The sequence below is a fragment of the Nasonia vitripennis genome (assembly GCF_009193385.2).
Source record: "Nasonia vitripennis strain AsymCx chromosome 3 unlocalized genomic scaffold, Nvit_psr_1.1 chr3_random0004, whole genome shotgun sequence".
NCBI classification, from domain to species: domain Eukaryota; kingdom Metazoa; phylum Arthropoda; class Insecta; order Hymenoptera; family Pteromalidae; genus Nasonia; species Nasonia vitripennis.
In genome coordinates, this window is record NW_022279623.1 from 2,438,134 (window position 1) to 2,455,661 (window position 17,528).

Sequence of the window (17,528 nt, forward strand, 5' to 3'; positions counted from 1 at the left end):
TATTCATAGAGTTTAAAACGTTGCTATTGGCATGCACGATGTTGGTCATCCAACAGATAGTTAGAGGTGTTATGATTAAAAAAAATGGCATCTTAATTAAAGCTGCTTAAGTATATAGAAGCTAAGATTATTCGAGCTCAAGATTCGTCGAGGTAAATTCCTCGACTGACCGAAGTGTCACATGCCCGGCGAACCTTGCGCTCAACGCCTTTGCCAAAGATCGCTCGCAGCCGATGAAAGGAGCCGTTTGACCTATAAGCTGCTGAGCTGCGGCGTCTCGAAGCGCGCCGATCCCTCGCAGCTCACCCGTACCCAAAAGAACCGATCAGTCGCCCGCAATTATTCGCGGCGTCTAATTGTCTTCCCCCTTTGTTTCACATTTCCCATAATTTATAAGATTATCGGCCCTTCCTGTCCTATCCTATAGTTAGACATCCTGTATACATATACAATTAGTCTAGTGAGTTGCATAATTTCTCCTATAGAAAATCGATTGTCATTAATGGTTACGTAATTTAAAAGTTTTGTGAGATTCGGTGGTGTGCTGCAGATCGAGAATAAATTATTATTTTACCCGATTTTATTGAGGATTAACTTATTATACACGTACTGTACCAAAGTAAGTATATATGCTTTTTGTTTTTCTTTAAATAATCACAACCCATACTATTAATAGGTTGTTTATTCGCATTCGAAATGAATATTAACGACGTCATCATATCACAATAAACTGCAGTTTTATGAATATCGCTGTTATAATGTATATCGACTAATTGATTAAACCTCCACTAGTATTCATCACGAGCTAACATTTTACTTTGATGTTTTGAAGGAGATCGTTGTGAACTCTTAACGATGGCGGCGCAGCCAACGGCAGACACGAAGCAGGTTCGTTCAAATTATTCGCCGATTTATGACAAAAATAGATTTTATCTTGTAATATTTTATTTGTTGCATGCATCATTTATGGTAAAATAAAAAAAATGTCTTTACTATATGAACGGTATATTTGTAGATGGACAAAGTTTTAGATCTTTACAAGCACATGAGTCAAAATCCAAGTTTAAAATCTGCTAGAATTATTTCTATAGCTAGAAATGGAATTTCGATTCAAAGTGTTTGGGAACAAAGAAATTTAGAAAGGAACATAAAGCAAAAGTTTACTCAAGATTTCAGTTTGGACGCAGATTTGCAACCTCTTGTAGAAAGCTTTCCAGTAGACGTTACTTCAGAGTAAATATTGATCTCTTAAATTTTGATAGCATAATTATAACGTATATGTATTTTAGATATAATTACTGTGAATAAAACTATTTAACTTTACCTTTAAGGCTGTTATCAACGTCATCCGAAAACGAAAAATTAAAAGCTATATTGCGGGAAGTCGCAATTGATGGAAAGCCAAAGCAATACATTGAAATTTGGGACAGACAACATCTTGTCAAAAACTATGATTTGGCTGCTTACGATGCGCACGGAGAAATTTACACTGATAGTGAGAACATTTTGCCATTTCATCAAAAATCACATCGAATTCATTGGTTATTTAATATCTCTTGATTTATCTTTCTTTAGATATGTTTAGCTCGTTTCAATTTTCGCCCGACAATACGAAATTAATGTACATCGCCGAAAAGAAGTTGCGAAAAACTGAACCTTATTATAAGCAGAAACCAAAGTATAAAGTTGCTACGCAAGAAAATGAAGAGGAAGCTGAACGGGTAAGAAATTATAGATAACGCAGTATTTTATACTTATCATGTATAAGTATATACTTTCATAAATATACCAGCAATATTAAAAAAAAATCTGCTTGAATATTTAGGGTGCTGAGCACGTTTACAAGCCAGACTGGGGAGAACAATTGGAAGGTCGACATCGATCCGTAATTGTACTTCTGAATATTGAGGAGGACACTTTCTTCCCTCTGCCTTTTATTCCACACGATTATTTTCCAGCTGAAGTTATTTGGACTCCCAATGGCGAATGTATAGTCGGTGTCGCATATAAATTATATCGAAGATATCTTGGTCGATTTGGTTGTAGCAATAGGGAATCTTACATTTTTCTATTAAAAGGAACAGAGTTTCGTAAGCACCATGCCAATTTTTTCTAACATGCATTTTTGTAATCATTGTGAATCGAATAATTCTTTATCATTATTTTTCTAAAGGTAAATTGACTGGGCCAGGACAAGCTTGTAAAACTCCTCAATTCAGTCCTGATGGAAAGCATCTTATATGGCTAGAAAGGGACATTGGCAAACCTCACCATAATGTCCAAAGGCTTATGCGTATAAAATGGGATGTTGTCGAAACAGTGAGTTTATTGATTCAGCTTAGCGCAATTAGTTTGAATAAAAAATGTATTGTCGTATCCTAAATAAACAAATAACCCAACAAATAAATAATGCATTCATATTATTTTCAGCCTGACATGGTTGTTGACCTAGTAAAAACAAACATAACTATTGCCAATGATAAGAAATTTTACGGATTTTATGGTCAAACTATACCCAAGCGCTGTTGGAGTAACGACTCTCAATACCTCTTTCTCAGCACACCACAAAGATCCGAAATCAAGTCATACGTAGTTAATTTAGGTAAGTCGGGAAATTTGATTTCATCTCAAACACTGCTGAATGACTAAAACAGACTTTGAACAATCCCTCTAAAATATCCATGTCCATTTACAGAAACCAAAGTAGTAACTGAAATAGAAAACAATGATGGAAGCAGCTTGAACATTCTAGATGTAAGAAAGAATCGCGTAGTTTTTACAAGATTCTCCATCATCCTACCACCGCAATTAGTTGTTGGAAAATTCGATCCTACGTCAGAAAATATTGGAAACCTTCACTTGTACAACTGCACAAAACCGCTAGATATTCCTAATGGAGAAAATCTTATATATGAACATACTGAATTTGAGTATAAAACAAAGGAACCTGTCAGTAAGTGGATCAAGATAACGATATATATTTTTAAAAAACAATGCCTGAATGTTTTTGAATAATAAATACAAGTATTGCTTTTTCATTATAACTAAACAATTATTGAAATTTATAGGAGACTTCAATTTCACTTACTTTGGAGAAAAATCTGCACCTGAAAAATCAATGCCTTTACTTGTTGTACCCCACGGAGGACCTCATTACTCGTTCTGCAACCAATTTAACATGGATCATGCAATTTTTGCACTTTTAGGTAACAAATGCGATAATTCATGATTTATAATATATATTATACATATGTATAAATAAAATTTACAATTTTTTTCGATTTCATAGGTTTTGGAATTTTACAAATTAATTTCCGAGGGTCTACTGGTATGGGTGGGGACAACATTGAATTTCTCAGCGGAAGAATTGGAGAAACTGATGTGCTTGACTGTGTAACAGCTATAAATTTAGCTTTGGATAAATATCCACAAATTGATCCGACAAAAGTAACGTTGTATGGTTTATGTCATGGTGGTTTCTTATGTGCTCATTTAAGCGGACAGCATTCGGTAAGTTTGGCGAATAGATGTGAACTCATAATTGTGTAAATAATATGAAATGGGTAAAAATAAAAATTGTTTAAAACATTCATGTTATAGAACTTGTTTAGAGCGGTTGTGATGAGGGCTCCTATAATCGATATACCATCAATGTTTACGTCAACTGATATTCCGGACTGGTAAATATAATTCTATTAATTTGCGTAAGTAATTATTAGAAATGTCATTCATGTATCCGTGTCCTCTTTAATAGGTGCCCTGCCAATACTGGTTGTCAATTCCTCGAATCTTTGCCACCTGCAACTTCCGAAACGAAATATACCGAAATAGTTCTCAAAATGTTCGATCGCTCACCCGTACGACATGCCGATAAGGTGACAGCTCCTACTATGATTGCAGTAGGCACTCAAGATTTGAGAAGCCCTGCTTCTCAGGGCAAATTGTGGTACAATCGTCTGATAGCAAATGATGTTATAACTAAGTAAGTATACACTTATACAGAAGATCGATTACGATTAAAACACAAGTTAAATCTGCAAATACTCAATCTGATAAAAAAATAAAATATAGTTTGTATAATTTATTAATTTTAACACTTATTCTCATTATTCAGATTATACGTCTATGATGATAATCATATGTTAGCCAAAGACTTTGTTGAAATTGACTTTGTTATCAATGCCGCTCTCTGGCTATTGGAACACACCAGTGATACACCTATAGCGACCTCAAAGCCCGCTGTGGTAGCTGAAGAAGTGCCAAAACCTGGATCAAAAAAAGCTGAAGAATAAATGTTACAACACCAATATTGATTCTATCAAAGCCTCATTATATTTTCATTTCCATCTTGTTTATAAAAATATTAATAAATATGTAGCGGAATTGAATTTGTACAATATCGATGTACACGTATTAATAAATCTGTCTACATGCGCTAAAAGCATATTTATTACAAAAAAATAACAAATATCTCGTGAATTTATAATAATATATTTATATACAGAAATCGTTACACGTTTCTTTTGATTTATTTCTTATTTTTAAGAAGACTCCATTTCACTAAAAAATAATTATTTATATATACTTATTTATATTACTTATTTATATATATATATATATATATATCTTCCTATATTATATAGTCATTTTGGCAAGACTCCCCCCCACCAAATAACATGACTGCTCTCTGCGTTATCGGGCTTGAGACCGTCATACTTTCACAACGCTATTGCGTAGTAAAATAAGGCCGCATTAACAATCCAATTAAATACAAATTTATAACATATTATGATTAAATAGATTTAAATTGGATAATATTAAATAGAATTAAGGTTTAGGTTAAGGTAAGAAGTATCAGTTCCAAGAGAACCAGATATTGAAGATCTACCTCTAATTTTATTTAAGTTATAAGATTAAAGTTAATTATTAATAACGTGTAAATAAGTTAGGGAATAATTGAGTTCAAAGAACTCAAAGAACCATCAGAAAGTATAATCATTATAGATGATTCACTGATTGAATAAACAACAAAATGGACAAGATAAGCGAGATCAAAGACCTCGATGAATTTTCAGGTAATATGAGTAGTCAGACAGAACTAGAGAGACAGAATAAAGAGACAGTTTTCCACACCACCCAAGGGGTACTGTCAAAAGTACATTTTATTAGTCATAATACAATGTACTTTAGGCGCGTTGATTTTTTTTTGTTTTTTTTTATTTTATTGTATAAAAATTACCAATAATTTCATATAATTTCATGACATGATCAAATTATATAAAATTATGGTTATTGGCAAAAATGAATTATGTTCTAAACTTCATGCATTTGTAAACAAAATGATTATTATTGATTCATTTTTATCAATTAGAATCAATAGAATCAATTAAGATCGATCATTTTCAACCATCCAGAACATAATTATCAGTTCATGAAAATAAAATTTTGAAGATAAAATCACACAGAAACTACAATAGGGGGTTGGCGAGCGAAGCGAGCAGGGGGGCGGAGCCCCACTAGTATATATATATATATATATATATATATATATATATATATATATTATGATGAATATTCTATGTACATTATGCTTATTAAGAAAAATATTTTTGTGGATGTTGTATTCAAACTTTTGATTTCGAATTTTTATTTTCAAGCTGGAGAAACTGAAGAATATCAGACTTTATATTTACCTATCTGATAGTCTTTTTCAAAATTATGTTTGCTCTTGTCTGAGACTATACCTATTTTTGATATATAACCGATTTTCAAAGGAAACTTAGCTAAATAAATCATGGCCTCAGCCAAGGTACGTCGATAATTTAAATCTTGCCTAAGTGATAGTAACAGATTAATTTTATTATTAATCTGAAAGGTTCCGAAAATAATTTAAGTAAAATCTTAATTGCAGGCTGATAAAATTTTGGATGTATACAAAGAATTATCTAAAAATCCAATTTTAACCTCGGCTGAAATTACTCCTACAGTAAAACGTGGGATCAAAGTAGAAAGTGTTTGGTTGCAAAGAAATTTAGAAAGACGCAAAAAACAAAAGTTTATTCGAGATTTCAGTTTTGATTCAGAACTAGAATTACTTGCTGAAAGCTTTCCTTCAGACATAACTTCTGAGTAAGACACAAAAAATTCAACGTGAATTTTAAAATAAAACCTTGAATGATATTTTAAATTTTGCATTTAGAGTTTCAAAGATCTCTTCTAATGACGATACGATAAAAGCTATCTTAAGAGATGTCACGGCTGATGGAAAATCCAAACAATTTATAGAAATTTGGGATAAAAAGCATCTTATTAAATCATATGACTTATCTGCATTTGATGTTCATGGAGACGTATATTCAGAACGTAATTAACTTTTCTACGTGATTACTTCGAAATCGTCGAAATTATTTTAAATTTGTAACGTATGCAGTAAAGAAAGTTTTTTAATTTTACAGCTACGTTTAGTGCCTTTCAACTATCACCAGATAACAAGCGGTTACTTTATGTAGCTGAAAAGAAATTAAAGAAAAGTGAGCCTTTCTATAAGCAAAAATCTAAACATAAAAATAAAAAATGCGAAGAAGAAGAACCCACACGCGTAAGATTTAATCACGATTTGTATGAAATATACCATTAAAATTTAGGTCTATTAATAACTATATTTTATGCACTATAAAAAATCATAGGGTGCCGAGTATGTTTTTAAACCTGAATGGGGTGAACAATTAGTGGGCAAGCATCGTAGTGTAGTCGTTATTTTGGATATCAACGAAGATACTATAGTATCTTTGGATTCCATACCAGATGATTATTTTCCAGGACAAGTAATTTGGGCTCCAAATGGCGTCGACATAGTAGGCGTTGCTTATAAGCTATATCCCAGATATCTCGGTCTAAAGTTCTGCACCAACAGAGAATCGTATATCTTCCACCTAAAGGACAACATTTTTCGTAATAGATCTTTTATATTTGATTTATAATTGTTGGTATATGATGTTAGGTTTGATCTAAATGATCCTATTTATGCACTATAAATAGGGAAGTTGACTGCTCAGAGCGATTCTTGTAGATCACCACGGTTTAGTCCTGATGGAAATTATCTAGTATGGTTAGAACGAACTATTAGCACAGCCCATCATCATGTTCAAAGACTTATGTATTTAAAATGGAACACTTTAGAAACTGTAAGCAACATTTTTTTATGCGTTTTCACGATAGAACTTTTTACTGTATCATTTGCCTCTACAAATACATAAATTATATAGAAATATATTTTAGCCCGTGGTACTCATAGATACTGTACAAGATGTGATGATTATTTCAAAAAATAAAAAATTCCATGGACTCTATAATCAAAGTCTTACAAAACGTTGCTGGAGCGATGATTCAAAATATGTCTTCTTTAGTACACCTCAACGATCAACAATAAAATCGTACATGATTGACTTGGGTAATAAAAAAAAATATGTTTTTGATGGAATTTTTTTGTCAGTATTGAAATTATGTCTGTCAGTAAAAAAAATGTTTCACTTTATACATATACAGATACAAAATTAATAACAGAAATAGACAATCCGAATGGTGCCAGCTTGAGTATTTTGGATGTAAATAAGAATCACATATCCTTTGCAAAATTTACCCCTATACAACCATCACAATTAGTTATCGGAAAATTTGATCCTCATGGGCCAGATGTGGGCAAGCTTCTTATGAAAAATTGTACAAATCCTCTTACAGATATTAATAAATACAATCTTATGTATGAAAATGTGGAATTCATGTATGATAATAATGATACCGTTAGTAAGTATATATAAGTATTATCGTTTTGTTGATAACACTAATAGAAAAAAAATGAATCTTGTGATATAAATGTTTATAATATTAGCTAAGTTATTTGCATTTAGCATTATAAATAAAATTACTCTTAAATAATTAAAATGAAATGATGATACAGAGCAATTTTGTTTCATTTTTAGAGGATTTCAATTTCACTTACTTAGGAAAACAACAATCCGAAAAGTCCATGCCTTTAATTGCCATAGCACATGGAGGACCTCATTCTGTGTTCAGTAATGAATTTAATTTGAGTCATGCCGTTTTTGCAAGTCTTGGTATTTTTTATATTGAATTAATTTATTATTAATAAGTATCTAGAACATCGCTTCTTGATTGTGTATATTTTTTAAGGTTTTGGAGTTTTGCTAATAAATTATCGTGGCTCTACTGGTTTGGGCGGAAATAGCATTGAGTACATTCTCGGAAGAGTTGGAGAGTCCGATGTTCTTGATTGTGTGACAGCAATAAATACAGCAATGAAAAAATATCCATGGTTGGATCCACAACGAGTTAGTTTATGCGGTGGATCACATGGCGGATTCATAAATGCGCATTTGAGTGGGCAATATCCGGTATTTTAAATCAAAATATAATTATATGACTATTAATACATAATTTTTTTTTTTTTTTACATGGCATTTGGAACTCGAAAGTTCATCGCCTTATCTACACAAGCCTTCCACGCTGCCCTATCTTGTGTCAACCCCACCCAAGATGCACCTCTCCGATCGACACCCACCCGTCCTATTTCTACTAGATCCGCTTTTACGTTGTCCTCCCATCTACGTCTAGGTCTACCTAGAGGTCGCGTTACCATCGGCCTGCCATTCATGACACGGTCCCGCTGCCGTACGGTCGTCTCTCATTCTCGCTACGTGCCCTGCCCATCCCAATCTGCGCGATTTTATTATTCTGTTAATATTTGGTGACGCGTACAGATTGTGTAACTCATCATTGTGTAGTCTCCTCCATTCCCCGGTTTCCTCATCTTTCTTCGGCCCGTATATTTTTCGCAAGACTTTATTTTCAAATACCCTAAAACGGTTGTCCGCCTGCTTAGTGAGAGCCCACGTTTCGCACCCGTACAGAACCACCGGCAGTATTATTGTCCTGTATATTCTTATTTTAACGTTTTTAGACAACAGCCTCGACTTAAGTAAATTACTCACGGCGTAGAAGCAAGCATTACCCGAATGGAGTCTCTTATTTATTTCGACATTAATCTCGTTTCTATCATTTATGGTCATACCCAGATACCTGAATTCGCTAACCTTTTCAAAAGTAAAATTCCCAACTCTGAGATCTTCCTCCCCTCTGCAGATGCCTAGCTTATCCACAATCATGTACTTTGTTTTTGATTCACTCACTTCTAACCCTGTATACTCCACCGCTTTTATGAGGATTTCCGCGTTTCTTGCTACCGTTTCCCTACAATCCCCCAGTATATCCAAATCATCTGCGTAGCCTAGTATCTGCATTGTTCCATTAAGCGTTGCGCCCATCTGGCTAACCAGCATTTTTCTAACGGCATACTCTAACGTTAAGTTGAACAGCACCGTAGAGAGCCCATCCCCTTGTTTTAAACCATCGCGTATCATGAAGGGTTCTGATACATTACCGCCTACTCGGACCTTTCCCGTGCTTCCGTTCAGACATATTTGAATTAATCTCACGAGTTTTTTCGGTACACCGAGAAGTGCTAGAATTTGATACATTTTGCTTCGCTTAATAGAGTCGTACGCTTTTTTAAAATCTATAAATAGTTGGTGTATGGTTTCGCAAAATTCCCACTTTTTCTCTAACAACTGTCTTATGGTAAACATTTGATCGCTCGTCGATCTGTTGCGCCGAAATCCGCACTGATAATCTCCTACTATATCTTCCGCGAATGGAGTGAGTCTATCTTGTATTACGTTTGACAGAACTTCGTAGCACGTTGCTAAAAGTGAAATACCCCTATAGTTATTGCAGTCTGTCTTATCCCCCTTTTTAAAAATCAGTATAATGATAGATTCCTTCCAATTTTCGGGTATTGTTTCATTTTTCCAGATGGCACATACTAGTTTATAGATTTTGAAAGTGAGCTCGACTCCCCCATATTTGAGTAACTCAGTTGGTATATAGTCATTTCCCGCGGCTTTATTGTTTTTTAGTTTTTTAATCGCGGCCTCTACTTCTTGGTAGCTCGGTTCCTCCACGTGGGGTTCAGCAGTGTGAATTTCGTCCCCTAATTCTTCGCTACTTTCGTGCACGTTTAATAATTTATCGAAATAATTTTTCCACAGCGACAGTAATTCGTTGTCATTTGTTACGAGGTCCCCGTTTTCGTCCTTCATCAATTGCGCTCTACTCCTAAAACCCTTTCTGATGGCGTTAATCCCTCTGTACATTTCGCGGGGGTTATTTTCCTTACTGTTAGTTTCTATTCTCCTAATAAGATTCTTTTGATACTCCCGCTTCTTATTTCTGTAGATCGCGCTCGTCTGTTTCCTTGCGTTAGAATACTCTTTTACGGTCCTATCGCTTCTATTTTGTAAGCTATCTAATTTAGCCTTTTGCGCCTTTCAAACCAGAGTTCGCACTCTTCGTCAAACCATGGTTTGCTCTTTGGCTTTTTCTTTTTACCCAGTACTTTGTTCGCGGCCTCTTTTACCGTTTTTTCGATGTCCCCCCATAAGCTATTCGGTTCGTCATTCCCCTCCGGCGATGTGTTTGCTTCTTCAAGTGCCTGAAACCTGTTATTAATTTCTATCTGGTACCTAATGCGCTCTGTTCTATCTCGTAGTTTCTCAATATCGAAGCTTTCTACCTTGTTTGCTCGCTTACTATTTTGATTCTCTACTAGTCTAGCTCTTAATTTGGCTACTACTAGGAAGTGGTCCGAGTCGCTATCTGCCCCTCTGTAAGCCCTTACGTCAAGAACATTAGTATGACGTCTTTTTTCAATGAGGAAATGATCAATTTGGTTCTGTGTGGCCCCGTCCGGCGATGTCCACGTTGCCTTGTGTATGTTCTTGTGCTTAAAACACGTAGTTTTGATTATAAGATCTTTTGCCGCCGCGAAATTTATGACCCTAATACCGTTATCATTGCTGGCTTCGTGCAGGCTTTCCTTACCTATAGTAGGCCTAAACATTTCTTCCCTACCTATTTTAGCATTGAAATCGCCTAATACTATTCTTGTGTCGTAAGACGTGAACTGGTCGATTACCTGCTCTAAAGTTTCGTAATAGAGATCCTTAGCTTCTTCTTCTTTGTCCTCCGTAGGACAGTCTACATTAATAAATACATATCTATACCATTCACCTTCGATAATGATGTACGAGAGCCTATCATTGATGGATTTGAAACTTTTAACCGAATGTATGATGCTTTTGCTTACGAGAAATCCGGTGCCTAGAGATCCCCCACTCCCGGCCCCATACAGGTACGTGAAGTTACCCGATGCTAGTACTCCGCCATCTGGCCACCGCGATTCCTGTATTGCTACCAAATCTAGATTGTACCTATCAGCATCCTTTACGACTTCTTTAAACGCACCTGCTCTGTATAGACTGCGAACATTCCAAGTTCCGACCCTTAAGTCCCTTTTGGTTCGGATTTGATTTTTTTGAGCCATGATATTATCTTAAACCCGCGCGCTTCGGATCCTGTTCCGATCGCAGGTGAGTCCACCGTTCTAGAGGTGATAACCCCCATACCTCTCTAGAACTAAATATGAGAGCTTTCCGACTTTGACGAGGACAGTGTCAATTCGTCGTCAGACACACTACGGTTTCATTCTCGCATCCTAACGCCCCCCTGCAAGGCAGCGCGCCTTCGCTGGCATCGTTACCGCGTAAGACCAGGTGACGAATCATTCTACACATCCCCTTTCGGGGCAGTTGTCATCGCTCCCGCATCCTCCTCGGCAGCAGGATTTTTGCCCATTTTTGTAATGTGTGATGAAAGAGATAGATTGAGAGATAAGAGATAATGTGAAGTGTTTTTGTTGTTGTGGTGCTTGCGTAGTGTTTCTAGATGAATGCGTTCGACAGTGTGGGCTCATCACACCCACGCCTGTTCCTATCGGCTGTCCGCGGCTGCTTATTCTATTTATTCGCAGCTAACCTCTTTCTCAGGGGCTGTTCCTCTATCCGCAACCTAAGGACGCGCTGTGTAGTGGTGATAGGCACCCACCCGTCCGTTCTGGACGACAACGCCCAAGACCCGCTTAGGGTAGCGGCATTGTAACAGATTAATACACAATTACATCAATAAATTTAATTTTTACAATAATGATCGCTAATTTACAGGAGATGTTCAAGGCGGTCGTGATTAGGAACCCCGTTATTGATTTAGCTGCAATGTTCACTATAACTGATATTCCTGATTGGTAAATATTATCAGGTTTTTTCTACAATTTAATGTTATAACCAGAAATAAAATAGCAACTGTCTAACTTAATCTACAAAAATTAGTAAAAATTAAGAAGAATTAAAAATGCACAGATTTAAAACTGAAAATAAAAATCGATTTTCAAATGACCATTATATCTTCAATTTCAGTAGACGTAGTGCCTTAACTGTGGACGAAAGGATCAAATTCCGACACTGGTTCAAGTACTACTATGAATTAAAATAAACTTGCTTATTAATCAAACTATTATGCTCGTATGAAATATAAAATTATCTATTGAAAAAACTTTACAAATCTAAAATAGTATTTGCGCATATCAAGAGCAAAAATATGCCCAAGTAGTGCAATCACGAGATATAATAGCCCACTAGCGTATACAATACCCGTCCTGATAGGGGTATTAATTTTTAACTTATTTTTCGCATTTAATAAGGATTGCAATTTATCATATTAATGCAACTGAAAAGTGACGGTTTTTTGATACGGCATATCACATTTCTGTAGCACATTATCTTTAGCAGTTAAATAATACAAATCTCGAAATTCGCTATGTAAATAAATATTTCAAGATTATGAGCAATGTACAATTTATATGGTTTGTCGTGCAATGATGATTTTTTGTCAATCAGTCAAAAACGGGTCACTTATTTATTAACCTTTTTATATAAAATAATGTGTACATAGAGATGTTGAAATAGTGTTTGAATTAGAACAAAAATGTTTATTTTTCAGGTGCCCCGGTGAAACTGGCAACTCCGCTATCGCAACATTGCCGGAAACTAGTTCACCATCTGAATACACTGAATTACTTAAAAAACTGTTGAATCATTCGCCAATATTGCATGCAGATAAAGTCAAAGCACCAACCTTAATTGCTTTGGGATCAAATGATCTTAGAGTTCCGCCATCCCAAGGAAAATTATGGTACTATCGTATATCGGCTAACAATGTACCTGCAAAGTAAGTTATAGATAACATATATAATTTATACTTTTCTCTTTGTAGAATTAATTTTGTGTGGCAAAATTAATTATAGAATAAAAACTATTATGATGCAGGTATAAACAAATTATAATATCATAAAAATTAAAGTAGTAATTTACTATTTCAGGGTGTATGTGTACGATGATAATCACTCTTTATCAAAAGATGAGGTGGAAATAGATTTTGTCATCAACACAGTGCTTTGGATATCGGAACATGGCGGATAGAATAAGTAGCATTAAAATGTTGTGCATTATAAAACTATAATTGTATGCATTTGTTATCAATAAAATTATGCATTTATATTTGTCAAAAGATTTTTTTTATTACAAAACTATGTAACCCATTCATGCAAATTTTTTAAACAATAGACGAATGATGTCAGTACAATTCAATATGTATTGATGCCTATATATAAATTCAACATTATAAATCCAGCATTGTTATATTTAGAAAATTGAATAATAAACTGATATCAGTACTTTTACTGATAAAACGTAAAACCACGCTTTTATACCACAATATCCTTATTTTGTATATTATAACTCAAACTTGGGATATTCATCACTCATATCATTATGTCGTAGAGTTTGAGAGCTAACTAAGCTTATTACATTTAGTAATTTTCATAATCAATATAACTTAAATGTATTAATTCAAATATTTTTTTATTTATTTACTTTTTTTTCAAGATCACCAAATTAAGATAAAGGAAACGCAGTAATCTATGCTAGATAGTTCTTATCTATCCATTAATAACTTGTTAACGTGACTTGAGAGTGTTAATACATATCAAGACAAAATAAGCAGTATAGCTGCAACTTCATTATCATGTCATCGACACAGGTAATAATTATGAACTACTTTTATTTTAACAAATTTTAGTTATTCACATTTTCAATTAATTAAAAATAAACTAAGCATCACATACTCCAACAAATTAACTATATTCTATATAGTTATACGACTAAAATAAATTAACGCACGACAAAGATTCAATAATGAAAATTAAATTTTCACGTGCTTACATTTTAATTATCTAAAAATATGATTATACAAAAAAAATTATATTGAAGATATCAGTTTTGTTTACGATTTTTAAATCAAACAACTCTTTTTTATCAAACTTGCGCTTATTAACCTCGGTATGCTTTCAAATCGAACATATACAATTTAAAATAAAAACTCATTAAAAGTCCTAAAAATGTAACTGTTTACTGTTCTTTCAAGAAAAAAAGAATTTTATTTATAAATAAGATGATTATAAAAGCATACTATTCTATTTTTAGATAAACAAAGTATTAGAGGTCTACAAAAAGTTGTATCGAATCCCAAGTATAGCATCTGCAAAAATTATACCCTCAGCCAAAAATGAAATTAAAGTACAAAGTATTTGGTCCGAAAGAAATTTAGAAAGGCGAACAAAACAAAAATTTTTTCAGGAGTTTAGTCTCAACGGTGATAAGAGTTTTCCAATCGACATCTCTACTGAGTAAGTAATTTGAATGTTGGTTTAGTGGAGTTGATAAAATTAATATTCTTTTAATATTCTGTCACAGACTTTTATCAGCCACCTCTGATGATGAAAATTTGAAAGCAGTGTTAAGAGACGTTAACGTTGATGGGAAATCAAAGCAATTCATAGAAATCTGGGACAATCAACATGTTAGTAAATCATACGATATATCTGCTTTTGAATTACATGGCGACATTTACGTAGAACGTAAGAAATTTCTATTATAAAGAAATAAACTATCCGCAATACGTTACAAAATCTAATTTTTTATATTTTATATTTAGCCACGTTTAGTGCATTTTCTTGGTCACCTGACAATAGAAAATTATTGTATGTTGCCGAAAAGAAATTACCAAAATCTGAGCCTTTTTATAAGCAAAAATCGAAACCTAAAACTGATAAACCTACTGAAGAAGAAGAGCCCACCAAGGTAATGTTTAGATCATCTAGGTTCTTTTCTAAAACAAACAAGTTCATAAACCCATTAAAGTTTTTTTAACTAAAACTATAATAAAGCTAATAAAGTATCTTACTCCTACATAGGGTACAGAATATGTGTACAAACCAGACTGGGGTGAACAATTAGTCGGCAAGCATAAGTCCGTTGTTGTTATTTTAAATGTTGAAGACGATAGTATTGTGCCAATAAGCACTATTCCAGAAGATTATTTTCCCGCGCAAGTCATTTGGGCTCCAAATGGCGAGGATATAATTGGAGTTGCTTACAAACTAAAAACAAGATATCTTGGTTTATATGCTTGCACTAATAGGGAATCCTACATCTTTCACTTGAAAGGAACAGAATTTCGTAAGAACATTAGTTTCTTGTAGAATATAGTAGTTTTAATACAATATTAACCAATTATGCTTCAATTACTTTTTTATATGAAGGAAGATTAACGACCGAGGGTGTTCACTGTATATCGCCACGGCTAAGCCCAGATGGAAAACATCTTATTTGGCTCGAACGAAATCTAAGTGCTGCACATCACAATGTCCAAAGGCTTATGCACCTGAAATGGGAAAGCTCTAGTAATGTAAGTTTGTGATAATGATAATGTCTATAATTTCAGACTAAAAAATAATTAAACACCATAACAATATTTTTATAGGCAGAAGTATTGATCGATACAGTAAAAAAAGAAGTGAAAATCGCCAACAATAAGAAGTTTTATGGTCTTTATAATCAAAGTCTTCCTAAACGTTGTTGGAGTGATGATTCGAATTACGCATTTCTTAGTACGCCTCAAAGATCTAATATTCGGTCGTACGTCGTCAATTTAGGTAATTATTAGATCTATTATAATTAAAATCTATTTTACTTCGAAAATTCGTACCTACTGAAATGATTTCTTCAATTTTCAATAGAAACAAAAGTAATTACCGAAATAGATAACAGAGATGGCAGCAGTTTAGTTGTTGCAGATGTTAAACAGAATTATATTGCTTTTATAAAACACTCTCTTATAAGTCCTCACCAATTAGTCATTGGAAAGTTTGAACCTAAAGTGGAGAATTTTGGAGACATTACTTTAAATGGATTGTCGAAACCAATGGATGTTCTGGGTAAAGATATTATGTATGAACATACAGAATTTATTTACGATAACAACGATCCAGTTAGTAAGTGAAAATTTATCATTTCAAAATTCGGATGGTCCGAATAATACTGTAAGCACTTTTATATACTTTACAAAATTTTTAATTTTTAGAGGATTTCAATTTTACATATCTTGGAAAAAAAAATGAACCAAATCAATCGGTACCATTGATCGCCGTAGGTCATGGTGGACCTCATGTTTCCTACTGTAATATGTTCCATGTTGATTACGCGCTATACGCAACTCTAGGTACGTTCAATTTAAAGTACTTGCTGGTAAATATTACGAAATTGTTTAGATTCTTATAGTTTCGTGCATTAATAAATGAATGTATAAGGAATTAAAACAATAAAATATAATTTAGGTTTTGGAATCTTGCAAATAAATTATCGTGGTTCGACTGGTTTGGGTGGTGATAATGTTGATTACCTTCTTGGCAAAGTGGGCGAAGTTGATGTTATCGACTGTATGACAGCAATCAATTTATCTTTAGCAAAATACCCATGGATAGATCCAAAAAGAGTCAATGCTTACGGCGGATCCCATGGTGGTTTCTTAGCAGCTCATCTTAGCGGACAATATCCGGTAAGATTTTTCTAGTACTCCAAACAAATGATTATTTGTATAATTTTATATCCTGTATGTGTGTGTGTGTGTAAATTTTATATCTTTTATAAATAGAATTAACTTATTTAAAATAAGTTTTCCATTAATGTACTTGATTACAGGATAAATTTAAATCAGTAATATTGTTAAATGCAGTAGTTGATCTTGCTTCAATGTTTACAATAACAGACATTCCCGATTGGTAACTATAACGATTTTTGTCGACATTTTAAAGCAGCTCAATGAAATACTGGTCAAGAAAGTATCTCTATCACATTCTTTTTTTCAATTGCATAAAGGTGCCGCGCTGAATGTGGTTATTCTTTCCTGGAAGAACTTCCCAAAGAAAACGATGGAAACTATAATGATATAATGACAAAAATGCTGAAGCACTCGCCTATTATTCACGTGGACCGCGTAAAAGCACCTACACTGATAGCTCTTGGATCAAAAGATTTACGTGTTCCAGCATCCCAAGGTAAACAGTGGTACTATAGACTTGCAGCTAACAAAGTGGAAACTAAGTAAGTTATTTCACTCTAAAAACTAGTTTTATTCATGTAAATTAGAATCTCTTCTAAAAT

The 17,528-nt window shown here is 33.8% G+C and overlaps 1 protein-coding gene across 5 annotated transcripts in view; it reads left to right on the plus strand.

The window, feature by feature from the left end:
• LOC100677815 (acylamino-acid-releasing enzyme) overlaps positions 1–17,528 on the plus strand; it is a 29,135-nt gene that overhangs the window by 11,302 nt on the left and 305 nt on the right. The window contains exons 2-15 of one of the 5 annotated variants that reach the window (XM_031925739.2): positions 5,658–5,809; positions 5,912–6,129; positions 6,200–6,363; positions 6,456–6,598; positions 6,687–6,951; positions 7,039–7,184; positions 7,279–7,450; positions 7,546–7,803; positions 7,980–8,114; positions 8,191–8,411; positions 12,135–12,214; positions 12,387–12,440; positions 12,970–13,197; positions 13,349–13,536. In XM_031925739.2, coding sequence (XP_031781599.1) covers positions 5,795–5,809; positions 5,912–6,129; positions 6,200–6,363; positions 6,456–6,598; positions 6,687–6,951; positions 7,039–7,184; positions 7,279–7,450; positions 7,546–7,803; positions 7,980–8,114; positions 8,191–8,411; positions 12,135–12,214; positions 12,387–12,440; positions 12,970–13,197; positions 13,349–13,448 — 2,199 coding nt within the window. In that variant the 5' untranslated portion in view covers positions 5,658–5,794 and the 3' untranslated portion in view covers positions 13,449–13,536. Of the gene's footprint in view, positions 1–522; positions 620–832; positions 889–1,015; positions 1,234–1,331; positions 1,496–1,575; positions 1,722–1,825; positions 2,091–2,173; positions 2,320–2,430; positions 2,603–2,695; positions 2,954–3,068; positions 3,207–3,289; positions 3,511–3,600; positions 3,681–3,754; positions 3,983–4,114; positions 4,507–5,657; positions 5,810–5,911; positions 6,130–6,199; positions 6,364–6,455; positions 6,599–6,686; positions 6,952–7,038; positions 7,185–7,278; positions 7,451–7,545; positions 7,804–7,979; positions 8,115–8,190; positions 8,412–12,134; positions 12,215–12,386; positions 12,441–12,969; positions 13,198–13,348; positions 13,537–13,913; positions 14,068–14,510; positions 14,714–14,780; positions 14,945–15,021; positions 15,168–15,280; positions 15,546–15,628; positions 15,775–15,849; positions 16,022–16,105; positions 16,361–16,449; positions 16,588–16,702; positions 16,924–17,066; positions 17,147–17,243; positions 17,469–17,528 lie in introns of those variants that run through there. The other 4 variants (XM_031925737.1, XM_031925740.2, XM_031925738.1 and 1 more) reach the window with 4 other exon arrangements.